The 26,105-nt window shown below is 35.4% G+C and overlaps 1 protein-coding gene across 2 annotated transcripts in view; it reads right to left on the bottom strand.

Annotated features, from left to right (window-relative positions):
* GLRA3 (glycine receptor alpha 3) overlaps positions 1 to 26,105 on the bottom strand; it is a 192,592-nt gene that overhangs the window by 121,012 nt on the left and 45,475 nt on the right. For both annotated transcript variants that reach the window (XM_007097140.3, XM_015544207.2), the window contains exon 3: positions 5,918 to 5,985. In XM_007097140.3, the coding sequence (XP_007097202.2) occupies positions 5,918 to 5,985 (68 nt within the window). The remainder of the gene's footprint in view (positions 1 to 5,917; positions 5,986 to 26,105) is intronic.

Below are 26,105 nucleotides of genomic sequence, written 5' to 3'. Positions count from 1 at the left end.
CAGTAAAATGCGTAACCACACTATTAATCAAGGCAGTACGTAATAATGGCAATTATGTCCAAAGTAGGTAAATACTATCTGTGAGTGATATAAAACATGAGAAAATCTCATAAAATTAATTGTAGGTCTTTAAGACAGAATGGCCACATTAGAGAGCAATACAGTAATATTTGAGCCAAGCAATTTCACTTCTGAGTATCTAACCTTGTGCCAAATAATTCCACCCCTGGGTATATACCCTGTGGAATATTTTGCCTATGCCTCTTAGAAGATAATGTGCAACAATTTTCAATGCAGAGTTTTTGTAGTAGTAAAAACATTAAAAGCCAAAATATCCAGCAAATGTAGAATGAATAAATGCAATATAGAATACTTCTTGAAATAAAAATGAATGAAATAGTCTAAGGCTTATCTTAAAAAAACATGAATTTGAACAAAAAAATCAAATTCTATGTGGATACTATAGTATGGCCATTTTGTTCACATTTTCATAATGTAGAATGGAATTTTATGTCTTCATATTAAATTCAGAAGCAAAGCCTCTTTTGGAAAGGCAGGGAAGCAGTGTTTGGGGAAAGAGTACATGGTCAGCTTCAGTTTCTTTTTAATGTTTAATTTCTTAAGATGATAGGAAAATGAGTGTTATTTATATCACCTATGCAAAAATTTGTATAGGTAATAACTTTGTTTGATAAAAAACTTTATTTGATAAAAAATACACTTAGAAAAAAAGGACATGTAGGATTTTCCATTAAGAATCTGTAAATGGAAAAAAAAAAAAAGAATCTGTAAATGGAGGGGCCCCTGGGTGACTAGTCAGTGAAGTGTATGACTCTTGATCTCAGCTCAGGTGTGTCACACGGGGAATGGAGCCTACTTTTAAAAAACTACACTAAACTAAACTAAGCTAAACTAAACTAGAATAAACTAAAATAAAATAAAAAGAATCTATAAATGGCTACTATAATTTTTTTTATGCCATCCTGGCTTAGACTTCTTTGGAAATTCTAATTGATGATTCAACGTAGCGTGTACAAATGTATGATTATATAAAGCCATCATTTCTGTGAAAAATTGAGAAAATGTGCTATTTGGCAATTCGGTGAGATCACGGCAGACCCTCAGATACTCTCACCCAACGCCGCCATATGTCTTTGTATACAAACACCTGAAAAACTTTTATACCAAAATAGCTAACTTTTTTGTTTTTATTTTGTAAAAATAATTTATTCTATCAGCACTAGTGAAAAGTAATGGTTCAATGAGTAAATATTGACTTAAGGCACATAGCCGAGCAGTTTTCTAACTCTCTGAGAACATATGTGTAACAAGATGGAGAGCCATCTGTTTTTCTGAAGATAGGTTAAGCCAATATATTCAGTTTGAGACACTGCTATATATACACACCCAAATTACTACATTCATCTATGATTTTTTTTTAAAGCCCAACTTACAAATGCTTTCAGCCTGGCATATAAGCCTTATCCAGAACTCATCACAGGTTTGCAAGAGTTTATGTTTTACTTAGGATTCAAATCAATGTGGAGATCTTAAGCCTCCCCTCAGAGAAGCAATGAAAACAATCGTGAGCAACTTTTGTCACCCCAAGTTTAGAAGGCAGGACAGACGTACCTCCCTTACCAAGCCATGTTACAAAAGGGGAAAAAGAATGACTCTAATGATGGTAAACCAACTTTCTCTTTAATTTAATGTTTTTAAGAACTGTGGTTTCCAATAGTTGTTCAATCATTGCCTGCTTAAGAAAAATGTGAACTTGGACGAATGGAGGCTGAACACACCCTTAGAGAATCTCATAATATATGACACATGACCCAAATGTGAGAGAGGTAAGGGAGTTTCAAATTTCCACAATATCTACAGAAAAAAAGTTGATGACTATATGCCAAGAATAATAAAATTGTACTCAAGTGAGAATAGTTGGAACTACATTAAGTTAATTAGACAAATCTATACTGGGAAAGGAGGAGTTTCATGGGTAAAAATAAATTTTGAGCTTATGCTCTTGGAAAAATTCGCATAAATATTTGAAAAAAAACAGATTTGGTACAAGAAGAAGATGCAAAATATGTTAAAATTTTAAATTAACTTCATTTTCAAAAAATTGGTAAATATGTAGAATATCTACTAGAGCTATTTTCTCAAGAATCAAATAATTACCTCAAATGGGACTAAGGGTGAATTTTAAATGTGGAGAGATACAATTGTGAGAAACTACACCAGCAGAGGGAGCTTAATATATCTTGACTGTAAATAGACATTGAAGACAGTTAATGTCTTTGTTAAGCAGAGATATACAGATTGGGAGAATTATTTAGCTTTATTTTAGATATGAGATCTCAGATGCAAAGATATTTATTAATGATTGCAGGTCATTTGAAATTCAATCTTCTCAATTTTAATACATCTTCTTAGTTGACTTAGGCTATTTGTATTGTAAAACCAAAAGTAAACTACATCAGTATAAGGAATGTAAATATTTTAAAAATACATAAATGCTTCCATAAAAATAAATTAATTTAAACAACATCACAGCAAATAAAATAATGGGACCAAGTTTACTTGCAGAGCTATGATGTAGAAAATATGAATAAAATACATCAACTTAATTAAGTGGTAAGAAAATATTTTATGAATCGTAAGATATTAAATATAGTAAGTTTTAATTTTATTCATTCTTATGTATATGGACACCATGTTGCCGCTCTTCTATCTGATGCCATTCAAAATTTTACAAATATTGAATCTGATTACATGAATAGAAATAGTATCACCTGTTTAAAAGTTTAGAAGACTAAAAAGAGAGATATCAAAGAGGACACAGTAAATTTTATAATAATTAATCTCTGAGATGTTTGATTAATGCTTATTGATGCTACTTGTGACCCAGATGAGGAAAGGGATAGATGCTAAAAACGATTTCAAAAAATACATTACGATGGGGCGCCTGGGTGGCTCAGTTGGTTGAGCATCCAACTTCGGCTCAGGTCATGATCTCATGGTTTGTGGGCTTGGAGCCTGCTTCAGATTCCGTGTCTCCTTCTCTCACTACCCCTCTCCTGCTCACGCTTTGTCTCTCTGTTTCTCTCTCAAAAATAAACATTAAATTATTTTTAAAAAATACATTATGATGGAATATGTGGGAATTGAAAGGATTTCTATGTTACAGAAGGGAAATAAAACTGAGTAAGAGTCACTGTGGGAGTGTATGTATAATATTCTGCAAGTTTTTATGTAATATTATTTTATAAAGGAAGTCTAAAATTATTAAAGATGAGAAATTTAGCTGGTGTCGTCACCCTGTAGATTGTGTGCTATAACCATTTATGGCGGGCTGATGAATTATGCTATAAAAAGCAAAGGCCTTCAGGAACCTGACAATCTTTCAGGTTTAATGAGAAGGAAATCTGGCCATGTCTTCTTTTTTCCAAGTCTCTTCCTCCATCCCACAAAGACAAGTAAGGCTGTAAGTCTTTCCAACTATTGCTGCTGAAAGTATTTTGTGGAAGCAATCTTGCAGAAGAGAAAGTATAAACATATTTTTAGGCTTTCGAGATTGTACAGTATGTATAGCAGCGATTAAAAGGAAAGGTTGCCAGGGCTAGAAATACAATTTGGAAAGTCTAAGCAGAAAAAAGCCAGTAGAGATTCCTTCATCTTTAAATATGATTTGGACTAAGAATGTACTGTAGAGGAAAAAAATTTTCCCCCCAAAATGTGTCTCTTCGGCACATGGATTATTTTAGGTTGATTATTTTTAAGAAACAGAAGACTCAACGGAGAGCCTGGGTGATTCAGTCGGTTAAGCACCCAGCTCTTGATCTCAGCTCAGGTCATGGTCTCACACTTCGTGGGATCAACCCCTGCATCAGGTTCTGTGCTGACAGTATGGTGTCTGCTTGGGATTATCTCTCTTCCTCACTCTGCCCCTCTTCCCCACCCCCAAGTAAATTAAAAAAAAAAAAAAAAAAAAAAGTTTAAAAAAACCCCAGAGGACTCAGGAAGTTTTTCTTTTTGCCAACTGCCTAAAAGGATTTAGACAGAGGACCTGTTCCAGGAAGGGAGCTAGCACCATAGATAACTATAGTTATAATATGAACTAGGTCTGGTAGATAGGTAGGAGCCCTAGCAACGCCTATTGGATTAAAGTCCTCTCAATGTCCCATTGTTTCTGAGTGGCCCAGCAAACACTTGTTTACCAAACATTTACTCTTTTTCACCTTCCTGTGAATTGCTGTCCTTCCTTTGAAGTCCCAGACTCCTACCACCTTCTCCTTAGTTTAGGATGACATATATACCTCATTTTGCCTGACTATCTTTGAAATCCCTTATGTTCATGCGAATTCTTCATATGTATGTTATTATATTTGATTTTCTCCTGTTAATTGTCTCATGTTGACTTAATTCCTAAACCAGTCAAAAGATTCTTGAAGGGTAGAGGAAAATTTTTCTCTCCAGTAGTACAAATGCAGGATATAAATCAGGACAAAATATTCAATGAAAACCCATAATATGTCAAAGCTTAAAACAGGATCATAGTCATTTTAGAGTCAGAATTGCACCAGAACCACACTGTGCTTATGCAAGCAAATTATACTCATTTTCTCTGTGTTTCCACACACATACATTCATGTGAATTTGTATACGGTAGTGAAGATAATTCTATATAATGCCCAAATAAGTGAGTTAAGTTCTTCTTCACTGATGCTTTTATTGTAATTATATTATATTGAGTTTGATAAAACCACAGAGATGCCACTAAATGACTAAATATTGCATACATGAGGGGAAAAAAAGATGCCTAAGTAAAGTCTCTTCCTGTTGAGATAGATCCTCTATGCGCACACACACACACACACACACACACACACACACACACCTGTATATCCACCCGTAATAATTCGCATATTAGATTATTTATTCTTAGAGAATTTGCTATCAAGTCATTCTGAGATACGTAAAATGAACATAGTTCTCTACTTACTTAATAATGGTTTTGGAAGCTAATAAATTTTTAAGTATTTTACATCCTATTTTAGCTAACATCAACTTTGAAAATTAATGCAAATTATACTTGCTAAATTTAGGAATGGATTATAATTCTAGGTAATTTAAAAACCACCATACATAGTTTCAATTAGAAAAAAAAAATTGCCTGCTAGACAATTTTCAGATATGAGTGGCTCATAAGTCTGTCTCTGCATTTTAGTTTTGCTAAAATGCACAATAAAAGCTTCAGGGTAAGGTAGAGATACAACAGGGTAAGGTAGAGATACAACATGATCGTTAGAGAAAGTTATAACATTTAAATCAGAATAAATTTGGTCTGTAATGATAATTGTTTTGGCTTTAATAACTTCATTATATAAAATGTTCTCAACTACATAGCTCTCAACAGAAGTCTCTGTTCAAAGTGTTTCAATAAATTAAGGCAGATACCACAATTCACAAAACGTTTATAATGTTTGAGCAAATACTATATTCATTTGGAAAAGTAACCAAATAAAGACTCAAAATAATATTATAAACACATTCTAAGTACACAGAATAATTGAACATGAAATTATATACTTCTATGTTTATGTCTGGTTTATAAAGAGTATTGAAAAGAAATGGTTTATATGGTAAAATTTTAGTTTTAATTTGAGATTTAATATTTAATTACCAAAATGGGAAAAAACATGCTTGTTTTTATTTACGTTTTCTCTACTATACCATCTCTAAATGAAACGTTATTGCCTGTAGTTGATTACAGTTTAGTTATACCATTAATTTTATGTTTTTAAATATCATTACATCAGTTTTGGCTTTAAATTACATAACACTAGCAGAAAATGCGCCATTAATGTAATTACAAAATACTCCAGTGTGAAACTTGTTACAAAGTAAACATGCCTACCATTGTCGTCTCAGCGATAGAGCCAAAGCTGTTTATGAATATGTTGCATGTGACATTAACAGGAGGGCCTGAAAGAGATTAAAACATAAAGACTATTTAGATACTTATCTAAAATATTTTTAAATAATTCCATGCTTTTCATTATCAGTTTTTTTTTTTAAAAAAAGGAACATATATATTTTATATCTGTGTACACACAGATGCATAAAATTGAAGGCAATCACTCTGTGAAATAATCTGAATTGAAAATCGCAAATTCATAGTCTCCTTTGAACACTGAGGCTGGCCATTATATAAGTCTTCAATCTCATTTGGTCTTGATATCTCTGATGGCTTTGTAAATGTCTGATTTGGTAAGTCCAACATTGGAGCTCCTTTAGGCTGTTCCTATTGATTTTTTCCTACCATGTACCGGCCCTATTTTTCTGTTTCTTTTCATGCTACATATTTTTGTTGTTGTTAAAAATTGGATACATTAAATCATGCAATGTGGCAACCCTGGAAACCAGACCTCCCATTTGCAAAGCCCAGTTGTTGTTACTGGTGTTTATTATTGTTGTTTGTTGTTTAGTGACTTTCCTGGACTAATAGTCTGTATTTCCCCACAGTGTGCAGCCACTGAGGATTCTGTATCACACAGTGTTAGGCAGCTGCGGTGTTAAAACAGTTTCTTATGATCATTTTCTTTTCTTTCTTTCTTTCTTTCTTTTCCTTTCTTTCTTTTTCTTTCTTTCTTTTCCTTTCTTTCTTTTCCTTTCTTTCTTTTCCTTTCTTTCCTTTCCTTTCTTTCTTTTTCTTTCTTTCTTTTGAGAGCGCATGTGCAAGAGAGCATGCAGGGGAGGGAACAGGGAGGGAACAAGGGCAGGGGCAGGGGAGGGGCAGAGAGAGAATTCAGCTCTAAGGACCCTGAGATCAGGACCCTGAGATCAGGACCCTGAGATCACTACTTCAGCCAAAATCAAGAATCATCAGCTTAAAGGACTGAGCCACCCAGGTGCCCCTTTTGTGATCACTTTTGTGATCCTTTTTAATAAATGCCCAGGGATAGGATTTTCCCACTGAGGGAGTTCCCAGTCAAAGCCAAATAATGATAAACCATCTGAGTGGTACTTTTCTAGGGAGCAGGCCAGATAAAAATAACATAGCTCTAGGGATGGACTTTGATACCTGCTAGGCTCTGGATTGTAAGCTTCTATGGTTGAGAGGCTGCTGGTTTTCAAGGCTACCAGGAGCTCAGGAGGGGAGCCATATTTACATGCCCTGTTTTTAGAGAAACCTATTAGTTTTACTTGAATACACATTCCTCAGTGTGTTACAAGCTTTTCAGAGCTCCCGAAGGTTAACTTTGACAGTTTTTTCAGTACTTTTATTGCTTTTTTTTTTGGAGGAGTGAATTTACAGAAAACACCATTCTGCCTTTCCAGAAGTCCCCTGTAAGTGCATTTAGCATTCATCATAAAAACCAATAATTTTTGTTTTTATGAGATCCACTTATTCATTAATTTACTAAATATTTACAAATTGTGTACACCAAATTGCAGAAAACACAACGAGATTATCATCTAGCAGGGCAGAAGGAATAAGATCTCATAAATTGTTTAGTACTTCATGTACTAAAGATGTGTTGTGCTGATTCATAGATACCACTTAATCCATATAACACTGCAAATGGGTAATATTACACCACTTATCAAAAAAGGAATTAAAGTTCAGAGACGATACATAAGGTGCTAATGAATAGCATAGTTAAAATTGGAACCACTAGTCTGATTCTAGGAGTCATTTTTTCCCATCATATCAAGTTGTACCATGACCTTCACATAACATTACATCCCAAGGATTCCATTATCTAGCTACAGACTTTATTATTAGGCTGATAGATATATAAATCAGCAACACTGAAATATTGTGTGGTAAGGGTTAAAATAACTCGGAGTTAAATTCTACCTATTAGTCAGATAATGCCACACACAAAAACTAATATATAAGCCTTAGCTAAGATGCCTGCCCTTTGCCCTATACCTCTATGTCCCCTTCGCTAGAGGTAATCACTCCAACTTATATAATAGATTCTTTGGGGATTTACCTAATTTTCTCTAAATAATGAACTTATTTTGCTACTTTTAGATGCTCCCATTTTAAGCATATGTTCTGATACCCACAGCAGAGGAGGATTTATTTAGCTTTCTTTCAAGCCATTATCACCACCTCCATTAACATAAACCTCTTTTTTTATCCTCCTAGTACACAGATATGGTTACACTGCCATTGTTGTTAGATTAGTATTCACTTTTTACATTATGACAAGGTAAATATTATTTCCAACCAAGCCATGCAATAAATTATGATTACTTTTCTTTCCCAGTAAACACTTTCTTGAGGTTGATAAACTCTTTATGTATTTCACATAGTTTCTTCCATATGTATCATTAACCTACCCAGAAGTTCTGAAATGTCTGAATTATGTTTCAGTGTCAGACTCATCAGATATTTTATTAGCTTTATCTTCCTTTGGATATATTCCAAAATTAGATTTTTTTTTTTCTTTTTGCTCTGGAGCATAGCAGCCATCTTATGACTTCCCATAATCATTATACTGGGGTTTACTTCCATCTCTCTTCTGTCAGATTGCCTTTCATGGTCCCTGACTTTCCTTTTTACTTGGCTTATTTCTTAATTTTAGTAGAATAAATCCTTTAGGAATTTTTTGAGAAATGATGCATAAGGATGTGAAGCTTTTGAGAATTCACTTGTTCACAATTCTTTTAATGTCCTTTTAATTTATTTATTTACTATTTTTTAATGTTTATTTATCTTTGAGAGAGACAGAGACAGAGCATGAGTGGGGGAGGAGCAGAGAGAGAGAGGGAGACACAGAATCTGAAGCAGGCTTCAGGTTCTGAGCTGTCAGCACAGAGCCCAACTCAGGGCTTGAACCCACGCACCACAAGATCATGACCTGAGCTGAAGTTGGAAGTTCAACTGACTGAGCCACCCAGGCACCCCTAAATGTCCTTTTAACATCTAAATTTGGTAGAAAACTTTAGGTTCAAAAAAATTTTTTTTCTGAATTTCAAAGACATTTCTCTTTTATTTTTATTTTCTTGCATTGCTGTTAAAAATTCCAAAGCCATTCTGATTCTTGATCCTTTGTAAAGATAAAAAGGAGTCTCTTTGTACCAATATTAATAATAATAATAATAATAATAAAACAAAACAATGTTTCATTAGTCGGAATAGTTTAAAATCATTTGTGGTTTCAGTTCACATTTTCTTGATTTCTGGTGCACAATTCTCATTTTTGTTTTTCTACTCAATTTCTGATAGCCATATGTCCTGCTGGAAGAAAGTAGAGGAAAAAAACCCCACAAAATTATTCAAAACTGACGTCTACAATCCATAAGCCAATGGATCCTATGCACATTGGAATCATATGAGGATCTTTAAAAAAGATGGATACCTGAATTTTACCTGGATGCTATGGCATGCAACCAGAGCATTGATATTTTTAAAAGCTCCCCAGATGATTCAGATGTGCAGTGATGCTGGGAACCACTCAGGAATTCCAGACTAGAAAACATCTGTGCCCATTATATTACAGTGCTAAAAATGAACCGAGATTTTTCTAGAGGTGAAGAAATAGAGAGATGGGTGTCAGGACTTAGAACAAGGCCTTGAAAATGCAAGGCCACTGATATTGATAAGAGAGTTGCCTATTTTAAGTTTGGTCACCAATGCTACTAAAACAAGTAGATGCTGTGCAGTTAGAAACAGACCAAAGCCTATTGAGCATCAAGATGTGTAGAACATAAAATTAAACAGGTAGAGAAGGTAAATTGTTTTCAGTATGAAGGATGGATGTTTAAAAACAAGAAAACTTTGGGGCCTAGAGTGGCTTAGTTGGTTGAGCGAGCAATTCTTGATTTTAGCTCAAGTCATGATCTCAGAGTCGTAAGATTGAGCCCCGGAGTCTGCTTAAGATATTCTTTCCCCCCACCCTCTCTCTCTCTGCTCCTCTCTCCTGTTTGTACACTCTGTCTATAAAATTAAAACCAAAAACTAAAAACAAGCAGAAAACCCTATGAAAATCCTGAATCCTGGAGGTGCTATAATTATTTGACTATTAGTGAGAAGTTCTTTTTAATATTTCTTTGTCATTTTTAATATTTACAAATTTGTAAGATGATAAGGGTGTCTTATACGTCACTATGTGAGAGAGGAGAAAACACGAATCTTTTACTTCATGAATATTTTATCCCATCTCAAGGGAAGCGTGAAGTCACAATTAACTGATAGATTTTTTTTTTTTTTTTGACTTATGTAAGTCTAAGGTATTGAACTCTAAACTATGTACACAGAGTATCTGGAATATTGAAAAAAACAATCTTTCATATTTTCTAGGTTATTCTGTGTTTTCTAACGAATGCTGAAACTCTATTATTTTCTTTTGCTGTTAACAGTACTATGAATCTGGGGAATATCGTTTAGCCTGGAATAAATTCTCTTGGGCTCTGTTGACTCACAGCCTTTGGAAGATGGAAAACACAGGGCATTGGTATTGGGTTAATTCATCTTTCAATAAAATGCTGATGGAAGTACATCCATGTTGGGGGAACAGCTGTCACTGTAAGGCTGCCTGCTCCATCTAACTGTGAACTCTTTGGCTGAAATTGGAATAAATAAAACATCGAGCGGTGGGGGGCGGGGCAGCGGTGGTGATTCTTCTTATTTTAATCTAGCAAGAGGCAGGGTCTTTGTTTTTTTGACTTTTATTTAATTTCTCTTTGGGCATTGAATAGAAAGCGAGGCATCCTTTATTATATTTTTTAATTTCATCCTAAAAATTTAACTATTATCCGTATAATTTTAGATAGTAGCCGTGAAAAATAGAACAAAGGTGAACATTCAGCATGGGCTTCTGCGGCCTGAAGTTAGTGATATCCGTTCAGTTGCATTTCTGTGTCGCTTATGCTTTATGGCAGGCCCTAGTGATTCCAGGAAGGTTCTGAAAGCCTCAGTATTAAGTACTGTGCTAGGCGGATTCCTCTGACGTTTTTGTTTTCTCCCTAAAATGTGGCACTCGCATCCCGAGTTTACCAGAGGCTCGCATAGTAACGTCAACGAGTGAAATAAGGAAAATAACATGGTTCCACCCACAGAAGAGCAGTGGTCAAAGGAGGAGTGACTAATTGAGGCTTTTCTCACTTATAATTTAAGAGCATGATGTTCAATATTATATGAAACAGATTTCAGCCCTGGCCTCTTCAACGTGACTCCAATCACACTCAGAAAGCTCCTTCTCAAGGCAGAAAGTCAGCCTGGTTTCAAAGTCTAAATTCCATGTGGTAGTCAAGTAAATCCCAGTGGTCTGAGGTCTACGCATTAGCGTTTATTACCCTGGTTGTAAGGTGTGTTCTTTGCCTGATGATTAGAACATACATGAGTGCTATGTGGTTCCCATTTGACTACTTATGTGTGTATTCTCTTCTTCAGCCGGAAGAAAGGTGAATGAATTTAAGCACTAAACCTTAATTCCAAATTTCAAAAATAGAGCACTCGAAATATTTGTGTGTATGTGTGTATTTATATACATATACATATATATAATTTTATTTTATTTTAAAGTTTATTTATTTTGAGAGAAAGAGAGAGAGAGAGCATGGGAGGGGCAGGGAGAGAGGAAGAGAGAGAGAATCCCAACAGGCCCTGCCCCGTCAGTGCAGAGCCTGACGCAGGGCTCTATTCCACGAACCATGAGATCATGACCTGAGCTGAAACCAAGAGTCAGATGCTTAACTCACTGAGCCACTCAGGAGCCCCTATAAAATTTTATTTTTTTAAAAAATGAAAAGGGGTGCCTGGGTGGCTCAGTCGGTTAAGTGTCCGACTTCAGCTCAGGTCACGATCTCACGGTTCGTGGGTTCGAGCCCCGCATCGGGCTCTGTGCTGACGGCTCGGAGCCTGGAGCCTACTTTGGATTCTGCGTCTCCCTCTCTCTCTGTTCGTCCCCTGCTCTCACTCTTGTCTCTTACTCTCTCAAAAATAAATAAAGATTAAAATTTTTTTTTAATTTTTAAAAAAATAAAAAATGAAAAAACTGTACTAAAAGTATAAACAAATTTGAAAATAAAAGTCATTGTTTTTAAGCGTAGTCTTGGGCTACATCATAGAATCTCTTTGATGTGATCTGAAGGTATTTGGAATTTACTTTATGAAGATGAGGTAGCCATTACAGATTTTTCATCATGGTTGTGTAGTGAACCAACACAACACAGGGAGTAGCTGAATGGATGGCAAAAGCTTTGAGACAGAGAAAACAGGAATGTACTGTTATAGTCCAGATGGGAGATAGAATGGCCCTGACCCAGGCAGTGACAGTGTCGATGGACTACAAAGAATGAAATGGATGCAGTACCATAATGTTTATGAAGCAGTGTATTCTATACTTTAAGCTTCTTCTGGTCTATGGCAGATCAGAGCAGCAGATTAGAGTAATCTTTCTACCTTAGCTATTGATAAGTATATTCAAAAACTTTGTAGAGAATGAAGCTCAGAGAAGATTGTAAATATTCTATTGCCATTACAGAGAGCACCTGTTCAGCAGTCCTTGGCCAATCTGCTACTTTTCTGTGCCAGTGCAAAAGCTGTTAAATCCATCTAATACACTGCTATGTTTAGCAACAGAGCAAATAATTGCGATAGCATCCATATGGCAAATTGTGCCTTTAAATTGTTCATTACATTAGCCATCGTTGGCCCAAAAAGCAAACGACAGTAGTTACAGATGTTTTCAGCAGCATGTTTTCTTTTAGATGTCCCTTAAAGAAATAGAATATGCCTTTCAAATTCAGAGACGGATAAAGGCAAAATGGCAAAGTACATTGCAAACCCTTGGCAATTATGTTATTGCTATTCATACCAGGGAAAAAATTGTTCACAAGGTAAATCTCAAGCCAACAAAGAAAAAACAAAAAGCAGCCCAAGTGTTCATGAAAATGATTCCAAGAAATTTTTAATGTAATGTTGCATTAAAACCTCACCCTTTTTAAAGACCCAGAATGCAATTGAAAGACTAAATCTCAAAAAAAAAAATTGTATTTACATCTATATGCATGTACATATGTAGGTACATGTCACACATATGTATGTAGTCAGGTCACAAGGAAAGATATTCTTTTATTTTTTACTTGATAGAAATAAATGTGATGACTTCAAATCCAGATTTTAAATCATTTGTTAGATACTTGAAAAAAGTTTGAAAATAATGGCATAAAAATAGGATCCAGTTTCTTCTTTCTGTTCCCTTTCCCTCCATTTTCTTCCTGAAAATGCAGTCTTAAAGCCATTCCATCAGGCAACACAAGATAGGCGTCCATGTTGGGATGGCCATGGGAAGGGTGGCTAAACAGATAGGATGAGAAGGACATCTGGGAGACGGGATTCGCAGCACACCAGGGTGTGGGAGCCAGAGTGAGGAGGATGTTCCTATAGTGGGGTAGCTGCGCTGGTGTGGAGCCAGATTTCTTACTGTCAGAAGAGGAAGTTAAAATGTGGAAACTCAGAAATAAGAATAAACCAATGCATCAGAGATCAATGTAAATCATGGTTTTCAACAGAGAAGTAAAAATGGAAATGTAAATTAATAAATACATGAATATACACGTGAGTATGTATATGCCTCTGTATATGTATATACGTATAGATAGATAGATAGATAGATGATAGATAGATACATAGATACATAGATAGATATGGGAATATACCAACTTAATCAGTTAGTCAAAATGAACATTAACAGTGATGGCAAAAATTAACATGGTCCACCATCTGATAAAATGCACTCAGAACAAAGTAACACTTCTGTGATATTTTTATTAAAATGCATTACCTAAACTGAAGCATGAAGAAAATTACTAATGCAAACTGAGGTACATTCTGCTAAATAAAGAGATAATAATATATTTTTTAAATGTCATGATCATAAGGGTCATAAAAAGAATGAAGTCCTGGTTGAAACCGAATAAAACAAGGAGAAATGACAACTAAATACAAGACATGATTCTAAACTGGATCTTTTTGCTATGAAGCCAATACTCAGGTAGTTGGCAGAATTTGAATGGGGTCCATGAATTAGACAATAACTATATATTCATGTTAATTTTCTGTTTCAACGGTTAGATTGTGGTTGTCTAAGAGAATGAATGTTCTTGTTTGTATGATATTCTCAAGTATTGGGGCATCAGTCCAACAACATACTTTCAAGTGGTTCATGAAAAAAAAAAGTTTTGTGCGATATTTGTAAATCTTCTGCTAATTTGGGATTGTTTTAAAATTTAAAAAAAGAGAAATTACTACAGAAAAATACATTAAAAACTAAAAACCAAAGATAACATAAGATATAGAGCATACCAATGTAAATTTGTGAGCATTTCAGGTGAACATTTATAGTTTTAGGAAGATTTATTATTAAAGACACTTTTCTTGCCAAAATGACCTTGTATCATGTAACAATGCAAGTAGAAACTATACCTTGTTCAAAAAATTATTGTGAATTTTATTCAAGAACAATAACTCCTGGATGAATAGAAATAGTTAAAATGGATAAAGAAGATGCTAATATTTTTCCTGAAAAAAAAAACAACAGGAAGGAAATGAGTTTTAGGTACAGATGCCATTCTGGGGACAGAATGTGTTAGAGCAGAATAGACTATTTGCAAACGAATTTTGTGATGTGGGAGAAAGGGATTAACATAGGGAAATATTACAGATGAAAAGACAGAAACCACAAAGACATTGTCAAGACAAACAATGTTATTTCTAGATAAAGAAAGTAATCATTGGAAATAGAACAAAACAAAACAAAAAAACCCAACAAATATGCAATAAATGTTTAGGAGGAATATGTAATTGAGTGATTGTTAAGAGAATACTTTCTGCCTGGATCCAAATTACACTTAAGAGTTATCAAAGACCAACTGGGGTCTAAACAATAGGGTCAAAAGAAATAACTAAAATCTAGAAAAAGCTGGTAAAATGGTCTACTGAAATAATAGTTTATTGTCTTTGGATATACATTCATTTGCTATTCAATTGCTTTTTCATCTGGTAAACTGGCTTCTAGCTTCAAATGACTCCTGGATGCTTCTATTTCAAGATGGAAAATTGAACCCAGTGTTTTTTTGCTCTGAAGACATAAAATGATGTTATCACACCAAGAATGCGAGGGAGGCCATAATCAGTTTAATGACATAAAATACAGAAGGGAGAAGAAAATGGTTGATGGATGAAACAGAGGAAAGTCTAAAAGAAATGCAGGTTAGGACGGCATGGAGAAGGGAGAGCTACCTAGGGAGACATAAAGCTTAGGGTCATCCTCTGAACGAAAAGAGGAGGGGAGTTAAAAGGGGTCTGCTGGGACAGGCCATGGGTACCTATCTCAGAAATTCTCTGCTTCCCATCCGGGGGCACCTGGGTAGCTCAGTCAGCTTAGCATCCAACTCTTGCTTTCATTTCAGCTCAGGTAATGATTTTATGGTTCCTAAGATCAAGCCCTGCGTCTGGCTCTGCGCTGACAGTGTAGAGTCTGCTTGGGATTCTGTCTCCCTCTCTCTCTGCCTCTTGCCTCAAAAATAAGTAAATAAACTAAAAACACAAAAACAAAAACAAAAACACAACTTCCCGGCTTCCTGTCCTGCGGAGCAGGAATGGCCTGGGGTTTATCTCGAACAAATTCTTGAAGGCATGGAAAAACTTTTTTTTTTTTTTACAAACATAGTTTATTAAGGTGATTGGAAATAATACTGTTCTGTGAATCAATGCTGACTTTTTGCAATTGCTTTATTTTCCAGCTTTACTGAGATAGGATTGACATAAAACGTTGCTCATGGTGCACACTGTGTTGATTTGATACACTTATATACCGCAATATAATTACCACTGTAGCATTTACCTTCCAGATCCATCACCTCACATAATTACTATTTCTTTTTTTGTGTTGAGAACATTGATGATCTGCCCACTTGGCAACTTTTCAGTGTATAATACAGTATTAAGTGTAACCACAATGCTGTGCATTAGATCCCCAGAATTTATTCAACTTCTAACTCTTTGCAAAAAGTTAAAAAAAAGTAAAGATGATTGGAGAAAGCTGAGTTCCTGACAGTACTTTAAAACTAAAGATGTCTGTGTTTGGGCACCCGGAGGACCCCAGACCAAAGCCTAGTCGACACTCAACGCTCATCTAAAGCACAATTCTGTTCAGGGCAGGAATGCCTCTGCCAGATTTCCCTTTCTAGTGAGAGAAATAACAGAAAACCACCTCCTTACGACACACACACACACACATACACACACACCAGGCAAAACCTGTATCAGCACTCAAATCAACTCGATCTTTCCTGAACTACAGAGCATTTTGATCACATATAAGTAGCAGCTTGAATAGAGTGAACAAGATGAATAAACATAATTTTTCCTGCAGGAAGAAAAGAGAAATCATTGGGCAGAAAAGAAAAACGGAAGAGGTGAATACAAATTGAGGCACTAAATTAGAAGTCTAGTTAGGGCAAAGGAATCTTCTACTGCCTTCTTTGTAAGAGGCCTGGACACCAATCGGACAGATGAGAACAGGTACTTACCTAAGTAACCAATTTTACCCTGGGAGTGTTTGCTTTAAAGAAGAATGAATAGCTGTGAACAAAGATCGTTGAGGCAAGGAAGTGCTGCTTTCCATCACTAGTATTTTCAGACAATTGAATTTTTACCAAGTTCAGGTACCTGTTTTTTACTGTGGTCATAAACAAAACAAACAGCTAAACATATGAAATAGCACCTGCCTAGCAACCTGTAACACAACGTTCATGACTTCACATTTGAGGAGAATGGTCTAGGATAAAGACGACTGTGAAGACACCAAAATACAGTCACAGAATTAAAATCTTCCTACACATTCCAAATAACACCATGTAAAGGGCGTCGAGGTGACTCAGTTGGTTAAGCATCCAACTCTTGATTTAGGCTCAGGTCATAATCTCATGGTTCATGGGATCAAGCCCTTCATCAGGCTCTGCACTGACAGCATGGAACCTGCTTGCTATTCTGTCTTCCTCTCTCTCTGCCCTTCTCTCTCTCTCTCTCTCAAAATAAATAAATAAACATCAAATGGCACCGTGTAAAATATCAAAGAGTCATTTATGCCACAAATCCGAATAGTCCTCCTTAAGTATAAAGGAAAAAGACAAAAGGGTAAAGGGTATGGGTGGGACATAGACGAGAAAAGATTAGATTTTTTTTAAAAGAAAGTTATTTTGGAGAATAACACAAAACAATGCTAGCATAAGCCATACTTTTTTTTAAAAGAAAAATATGCACAGTTAGAAAAAATAGGCTATATGTAAGGGAGCAAAAATCAAAATAGCATATTGATTTTTTTAAAATACTAAATGTCAGTAGGCAATGGAACAATATCTAACAAGCTTTTCAGCTAGAATTCTGTAGCTTGATCATCGTATAAAGTTACTTCAATGTCAAATGTATAAACAAGAGATTATCAAGTAATACTATTCAGTGATAAAAAGAAATGAGCTATCAAACCACAAAAAGACATGAAAGATCCTTAAAAGCATATTTCCAGTTTGAAAAGTCTTCATGCTATAGGATTCCACCTAGATGACATTCTTGAGAAAACAAAACTCTACAAACAGAAAAAGATCAGTGGTTGCCAGAGATTTGGGAGGAAAGAGAATGACATTCATAGCTGAAGCACAGGGGATTTTTAGGGTAGTGAAATTCTTCTGTATGATACAGACATGATGCTTGCATGTGGGTTACTCATTTGTCAAAAGCCACAAAATGTACATCAAGAGTGAACCCTAAGGTGAACAGTGGACTTCAGTTCATAATAATAATACATCATTATCAACTGTTGATGAATAGTTATTCAGTAGTTAATCAATATTGATTCATCAATTCTAACTAATGTATCACACTAATACACGATGTAAACAATAGGGGAAATTGTGGGGGATGGGAGAGGGTATGTGAGAATTCTCTGTACTTTCCAATCAATTTTTCTGTGAACCTAAAACTGCTCTTTAAAAAGCCTAGAAATTAAAAAAAAAAAAAAAAAAGATGATCAGAAAGTATTTTTGAGGGTTTTTTTGGTTATTTATTTATTTTTGAGAGAGAGGGACAGATGGGGGGGGGGGGCGGGAGATGGAGACAGAGGGAGACACAGAATCCAAAGCAGGTTCCAGGCTCTGAGCTGTCAGCACAGAGCCCTACACGGGGCTGGAACTCATGGACTGCGAGATTATGACCTGAGCCGAAGCTGGACGCCTAACCGACTGAGCCACCCAGGCGCCCCCAGAAAGTATATTTTTAAATTACTCCTGTTCTGAAAATGAGGAAGTGTTTTATTGTATCTTTGTCTGTGTGGAGAGAGATAGAAATAAAACTTAAAAAAAAAAAAGAAAAAAGGGAAACTTGGAAATTAAAAAAAAGGGTCGGATGTAAATATGAATTCAAGAAACTGCTGGGTACAAGGATTTGGGGGTCTTCCCTTAAGTTGGCTGGACCTCCAAGCCAGTTACATGACTGGCTCTGGGGACCGTGTGGTTCAGTCTGCAGTGTAATGCTTTCTGTCACTGTGCCTCTTTTGTTTCTACTTTACCCCTAGACAGGAAGAGTTCTAAAGAGAAAGAATTTCAAATTCCAGGAAAGAAATAGTGTTGTCTGCCTATTATTTTTGTTTTTAAGATGGAAGCAACAGTTCCTATACATATCATTTCTGTCCTCTAAGGCCACATTTTTAAAATAATGACTTATGCAAAACTCTAATTTCTGTTGAAGGGTCAACAAGTTTAATGACATGTGAAGCTTTATTTGCTAATTCTTTTTAGAAGACTCTCAGATCATTTCCAAACCCAGTTGATGTTATTTGGTGTATTCTTTATAATAGAAATCAGGGGCACCTGGGCGGCTCAGTCAGTTAAGCATCCGGCTCTGTCTCAGGTCATGATCTCATGGTCCGTGGGTTCAAGTCCCACACCAGGCTCTGTGCTTTGAATTCTGTGTCTCCCTCTCTCTCTGCCCCTCCACTGGTCATGCCCTGTCTCTCTCTGTCTCTCAAAAATAAATAAATGTTAAAAAAAATAAAAAGAAAAGAAATCATTGTACTTAACAGAACTAAGATATAACAGAGATTTGGAGTTGTTTTCGCACTCAAATTATCCTACAGGCAAAGAGGGTGGGGTTTTTTTGTTTTGTTTTGTTTTTTTGAGAAACATGATTCTCATAAAAGTTTAAGTAAGTTATGAGTATTCTGGAGGGGAAAAGAACAGTTTATTAATTAGTGAAAAAGAAAATGTTGGTGAGTCAGGCAGTTGGATGTTTTAATTTCTTTCAGTATTTATTTTTATAAGTAGTTAATAGTTATATTTAATTTAATTACTAAGATAATTTTTGATACAAGAGACTGTGCTATCTGTGCTCAGTGCCAATTTAAAGTGTTTTCAGAAAATTATTTATTCCTACTTTTGTGGGTATATTTTAATAACATATTTAAAGCATTTCATCTTAAACAGGTCAGATTTTTAAAGGTGTAGCTTTTTTTAGAGAGTTTTTTAGAGAAAAATACAAACACATATCATAATTTACATCAAAGAAAAATGTCTACATCTAGATTTTTTTATGTTAGCAGTATATAAAAAATAAAATCAGAGTAACATTTCAACAAAAGTCATTTTATATTTTTATTTTTATATATTTTTTTACCTTTAATTAATTTTATTGAGATATAATTGATATATGACATTATATTAGTTTCAGGTATACAACATAGTGATTTGACAAGTGTTTGTGTTGCAAAATGATCACCACAGTAAGTTTAGTGAACATCTATCACCACATAGTTGCAATTTTTTCTTATTCACTTTTATGATTTACTCTCTTAGCAACTTTTATGTATATGGTACAGTATTGGTAACTATTGTCACCATGCGGTACATCCCTTCCCCGGGACTTTTTTATCTTAGAACTGGAAGTTTGTACCTTTTGACTACCTTCACCTAATTTGCCTACTCCCTTCGCCCCCACCCATCCCCTTCCTCTGGCAACTACCAATCTGTTCTCTGTATCTATAAATTCAATTCTTTTTAAATATTCCACAAATAAGTGAGAGCATACAGAATTTGTAACTCTCTGACTTATTTTACTTAGTATAATATCCTTAAGGTCTATCCACCCATATTATTGCAAGTAGCAGAATTTTCTACTTTTTTTATTTTTATTTTTTATTTTTTATTAACTTGTTTTATTTTTGATTTTTTTTTTAAATTTACATCCAAATTAGTTAGCAAATAGTGCAACAATGATTTCAGGAGTAGATTCCTTAGTGACCCTTGCCCATTTAACCCATCCCCCCTCCCACAACCCTTCCAGTAACCCTCTGTTCTTCATATTTAAGATTTTGTCCCCGTCCTTGTTTTTATTTTTATTTTTTGCTTTCCTTCCCTTGTGTTCATCTGTTCTGTGTCTTAAAGTCTTCCTGTGTGAAGTCATATGATATTTGTCTTTCTCTGACTGACTAACTTCGCTTAGCATAATACCCTCCAGTTCGGTCCATGTAGTTGCAAATGGCAAGATTTCATTCTTTTTGATTGCCAATTATACTCCGTGTGTGTGTGTGTGTGTGTGTGTGTGTGTGTATACATATATATAGCCAAAGTATGGAAAGAGCCCAAATGTCCATCAATGGATGAATGGATAAAGAAGATGTGGTTTAAGTATATATATACATATATATATATATATGTATATGTATATATATATGTATGTATTGTGTGTGTGTGTGTACAATACATATACATATACATATATATGTATATACCACATCTTCTTTATCCATTCATCCATTGACGGACATTTGGGCTCTTTCCACACTTTGGCTATTGTTGATAGTGCTGCTATAAACATGGGGGTGCATGGGTCCCTTTGAAACGGCACACCTGTATCCCTTAGATAAATGCCTAGTAGTGCAATTGCTGGGTCGTAGGGCAGTTCTATTTTTAGTTTTTTGAGGAACCTCCATACTGTTTTCCAGAGTGGCTGCACCAGTTTGCATTCCCACCAACAATGCAAAAGAGATCTTCTTTCTCCGCATCCTCACCAACATCTATTGTTGCCTGAGTTCTAAATGTTAGCCATTCCAACAGGTGTCAGGTGGTATCTCATTGTGGTTTTGATGTGTATTTCCCTGATGATGAGTGATGTTGAGCATTTTTTCATGTGTCGGTTGGCCATCTGGATGTCTTCCTTGGAGAAGTGCCTATTCATATCTTTTGCCCACTTCTTCACTGGATTATTTGTTTTTTGGGTGTTGAGTTTGATAAGTTCTTTATAGATTTTGGATACTAACCCTTTATCTGATATGTCGTTTGTAAATATCTTCTCCCATTCTGTCTGTTGCCTTTTAGTTTTGTTGATTGTTTTCTTCACTGTGCAGAAGCTTTTTATTTTGATGAGGTCCCAGTTGTTCATTTTTGCTTTTGCTTCCCTTGTCTCTGGAGACGTGTTCAGTAAGAAGTTGCTGCAGCCAAGATCAAAGAGGTTTTTGCCTGATTTCTCCTCGAGGATTTTGATGGCTTCCTGTCTTACATTTAGGTCTTTCATCGATTTTAAGTTTATTTTTGTGTATGGTGTAAGAAAGTGGTCCAGGTTCATTCTTCTGCATGTTGCTGTCCAGGTTTCCCAGCACCACTTGCTGAAGAGACTGTCTTCATTCCATTGGATAGTCTTTCCTGCTTTGTCAAAGATTAGTAGGTCCATTTTCTGGTCCATTTGTGGGTCCATTTGTGGGTTCTATATTCTGTTCCATTGATCTGAATGTCTGTTCTTGTGCCAGTACCATACTGTCTTGACGGTTACAGCTTTGTAGTATAGCTTGAAGTCTGCTTTGGTTTTCTTTTTCAAGATCACTTTGGCTATTCGGGGTCTTTTCTGGTTCCATAAAAATTTTAGGATTATTTGTTCTAATTCTGTGAAGAATGCTGGTGTTACTTTGATAGGGATGCATTGAATATGTAGATTGCTTTGGGTAGTATCTACATTTTAACAGTATTTGTTCTTCCTATCCAGAAGCATGGAATCTTTTTCCATTTTTCTGTGTCTTCTTCAATTTCTTTCATAAGCTTTCTATAGTTTTCAGTGTATAGATTTTTCACCTCTTTGGTTAGATTTCTTCCTAGGTATTTCATGGTTTTTTGTGCAACTGTAAATGGGATCAATTCCTTGATTTCTCTTTCTGTCACTTCATTGTTGGTGTATAGGAATTCAACTGATTTCTGTGTGTTGATTTTGTATCCTGCAACTTTGCTGAATTCATGAATCAGTTCTAGCAGTTTTTTGGTGGAATCTTTTGGGCTTTCCATATAGAGTATCATGTCATCTGCGAAGAGTGAAAGTTTGACCTCCTCCTGGCCGAGTTGGATGCCTTTTATTTCTTTGTGTTGTCTGATTGCAGAGGCTAAGACTTCCAATACTATGTGGAATAACAGTGGTGAGAGTGGACATCCCCGTCTTGTTCTTGACCTTAGGGGGAAAGCTCCCAGTTTTTCCCCAATGAGGATGATATTAGCGTTGGGTCATTCATATATGGCTTTAATGATCTCGAGGTATGCTCCTTCTATACCTACCTTCTTGAGGGTTTTTATCAAGAAGGGATGCTGTATTTTGTCAAATGCTTTCTCTGCATCTATTGAGAGCATCACATGGTTCTTGTCCATTCTTTTACTGATGTGATGAATCACGTTAATTGTTTTGCAGATATTGAACCAGCCCTGCATCCCAGGTATAAATCCCACTTGGTCATGATGAATAATTTTTTTAATGTATTGTTGGATTGGGTTGGCTAGTATCTTGTTGAGGATTTACGTATCCATGTTCATCAGGGATATTGGTCTATACTTCTCCTTTTTAGTGGGGTCTCTGTCTGGTTATGGAATCAAGGTAATGCTGACTTCATACAAAGAGTTTGGAAGTTTTCCTTCTATTTCTAGTTTTTGGAACAGCTTCAAGAGAATAGGTGTTAACTCTTCCTTTAATGTTTGATAGAATTCCCCTGGAAAGCCACCTGGCCCTGGACTCTTGTTTTTTGGCAGATTTTTGATTACTAATTGGATTTCCTTACTGGTTATGGGTCTGTTCAATTTTTCTATTTCTTCCTGTATCAGTTTTGGTAGTGTATATGTTTCTAGGATTTTGTCCATTTCTTCCAGATTGCCCATTTTATTGGCATATAATAGCTCATAATATTCTCTTATTATTGTTTTTATTTCTGTTGAGTTGGTTGTGATCTCTCCTCTTTAATTCTGGATTTTATTTATTTGGGTCCTTTCCTTTTCCTTTTTGATCAAACTAGCTAGTGGTTTATCAATTTTGTTAATTCTTTCAAAGAACCAGCTTCTGGCTTCATTGATGTGTTCTACTGTTTTCTTGATTTCAATAGCATTAATATCTTCTCTAATCTTTATTATTTCCTGTCTTCTGCTGGTTTTGGGTTTTATTTGCTGTTCTTTCTCCAGCTCCTTAAGTCGTAAGATTTGGTTGTGTATCTGAGATCTTTCTTCCTTCTTTAGGACGTCTTATGACCACCTTTGCTGCATCCCAGAAGTTTTGGGTTGTGGTGTTATCATTTTCATTGACTTCCATATACTTTTTAATTTCCTCTTTAACTGCTTGGTTGGCCCATTCATTCTTTAGTAGGATGTTCTTCAGTCTCCAAGTATTTGTTACCTTTCCAAATTTTTCTTGTGGTTGATTTTGAGTTTCATAGTATTGTGATCTGAAAATATGTATGTTGTGATCTCTATCTTTTTGTACTTACTTAGGGCTGATTTGTGTCCCAGTATATGGTCTATTCTGGAGAACGTTCCATGTGAACTGGAGAAGAATGTATATTCTGCTGCTTTAGGATGAAATGTTCTAAATATATCTGTGAAGTCCATCTGGTACAGTGTGTCATTCAAAGCCATTGTTTTCTTGTTGATTTTTTGATTAGATGATCTGTCCATTGATGTGAATGGGGTGTTGAAGTCTCCTACTATTATGGTATTATTATCGATGAGTTTCTTTATGTTTGTGATTAATTGATTTATATATTTGGGTGCTCCACACTTGGCGCATAAATGTTTACAATTGTTAGGTCTTCTTGGTGAATAGACCCCTTGATTATGATATAATGCCCTTCTGCATCTCTTGATACAGTCTTTATTTTAAAGTCTAGATTGTCTGATATAAGTATGGTTATTTTGGCTTTCTTTTCTTGACCATTAGTGTGGTAGATGGTTCTCCATCCCCTTATTTTCAATCTGAACGTGTCTTTAGGTCTAAAGTGGGTGTCTTGTAAACAGCATATAGATGGATCTTGTTTTCTTAACCATTCTGTTACCCTATGTCTTTTGATTGGAGCATTGAGTCCATTGACGTTTGAGTGAGTACTGAAAGATATGAATTTATTGCCATTAGGATGCTTGTAGAGTTGGAGTTTCTGGTGGTGTTCTCTAGTCCTTTCTAATCTTTGTTGCTTTGTTGCATATATATATATATATATATAAATTTTTTCATTTTTTCTTTTCTCAGAGAGTCCCACTTAAAGTTTCTTGCAGGGCTGGTTTAGTGGTCACAAACTCCTTTAATTTTTTTTTAATTTTTTTTAATGTTTATTTATTTCTGAGACATAGAGAGACAGAGCATGAGTGGAGGAGGGTCAGAGAGAGAGGCAGACACAGAATCCGAAGCAGGCTCCAGGCTCTGAGCTGTCAGCACAGAGCCCGACGTGGGGCTCAAACTCACAGACTGCAAGATCATGACCTGAGCCGAAGTTGGACACTCAACTGACTGAGCCACCCAGGCGCCCCAAACTCCTTTAATTTTCATTTGTCTGGGAAACTTTTTTTCTCTCCTTCTATTTTGAATGACAGACTTGCTGGATATAGAATTCTTGGCTGCATATTTTTCTGATTCAGCACATTGAATATATCCTGCCACTCGTTTCTGGCCTGCGAAGTTTCTGTGGATAGGTCTGCTGTAAACCTGACCTGTCTTCCCTTGTATGTTAGGGACTTTTTTTCCCTTGCTGCTTTCATGATTCTCTCCTTACTTGAGTATTTTGTGAATTTGACTATGATATGCCTTATTGATGGTCGGTATTTGTTGAATCTAATGGGGGTCCTCTGTGCTTCCTGGATTTTGATATCTGTGTCTTTCCCCAGCTTGGGGAAGTTTTCTGCTATGATTTGCTCACATAACCCTTCTACCCCTATCTCTCTCTCTTCCTCTTCTGGGACCCCTATGATTCTGATGTTGTTCCTTTTTAATGAGTCACTGATTTCTCTAATTCTTAAATCATGCTCTTCCGCCTTAATCTCCCTCTTTTTTTTCTGCTTCATTATTCTCTATAATTTTCTCCTCTATATCACTGATCCTCTGTTCTGCCTCATCCATCCTTGCTGCCACTGCATCCATCTGTGATTGCAGCTCAGTTACAACATTTTAAATTTCATTCTATTTTTTACTTCTTTTATCTCTGCAGAAAGGGATTCTAATCTATTTTCAACTCCAGCTAGTATTCTTATTATCGTGATTCTAAATTCTGGTTCAGACATCTTGCTTGTATCTGCATTGGTTAAATTCCTGGCTGTCATTTCTTCGAGCTCTTTCTTTTGGGGTGAATTCCTTCATTTTGTCCTTTTGAAGGGAGAAAAGGAATAATGAGGTAGAAAAATTAAAATTAAAAAAACAAAAATTAAAAAATTAAACACACACACACACACACACACACACACACAAAATCTAATAAATGATGCTAGATCCTAGGTGTGTTTTGGTCTGGGTGTTGAAAGTGGTTTGACAGATTAGAGAAAAAAAGGTGGGGAAAGAAAAAAAAAAGGAAATCTCTTGAAAATTTGAAAAAATGAATACACTGAAGTAGACTAAAATGAGATGATGGGAGTAAAATAGAATTTGAAAGAATTTACACAAAAATAAAGAATATTTTAGAAAAAATAAAGAAAAAAATTTTAATAAAAATTAAAAATAAAAATGATTTTTTTCTTTCTGTATTCAAGAAAAAGAAAAGAAACGAAAAATAGAAAAAAGAGGGAAAAAAGAAATTGTTTGATAATTTGAAAAG

Source organism: Panthera tigris, chromosome B1, assembly GCF_018350195.1.
Source record: "Panthera tigris isolate Pti1 chromosome B1, P.tigris_Pti1_mat1.1, whole genome shotgun sequence".
NCBI classification, from domain to species: domain Eukaryota; kingdom Metazoa; phylum Chordata; class Mammalia; order Carnivora; family Felidae; genus Panthera; species Panthera tigris.
This window is presented reverse-complemented; position numbering and strand designations above follow the sequence as displayed.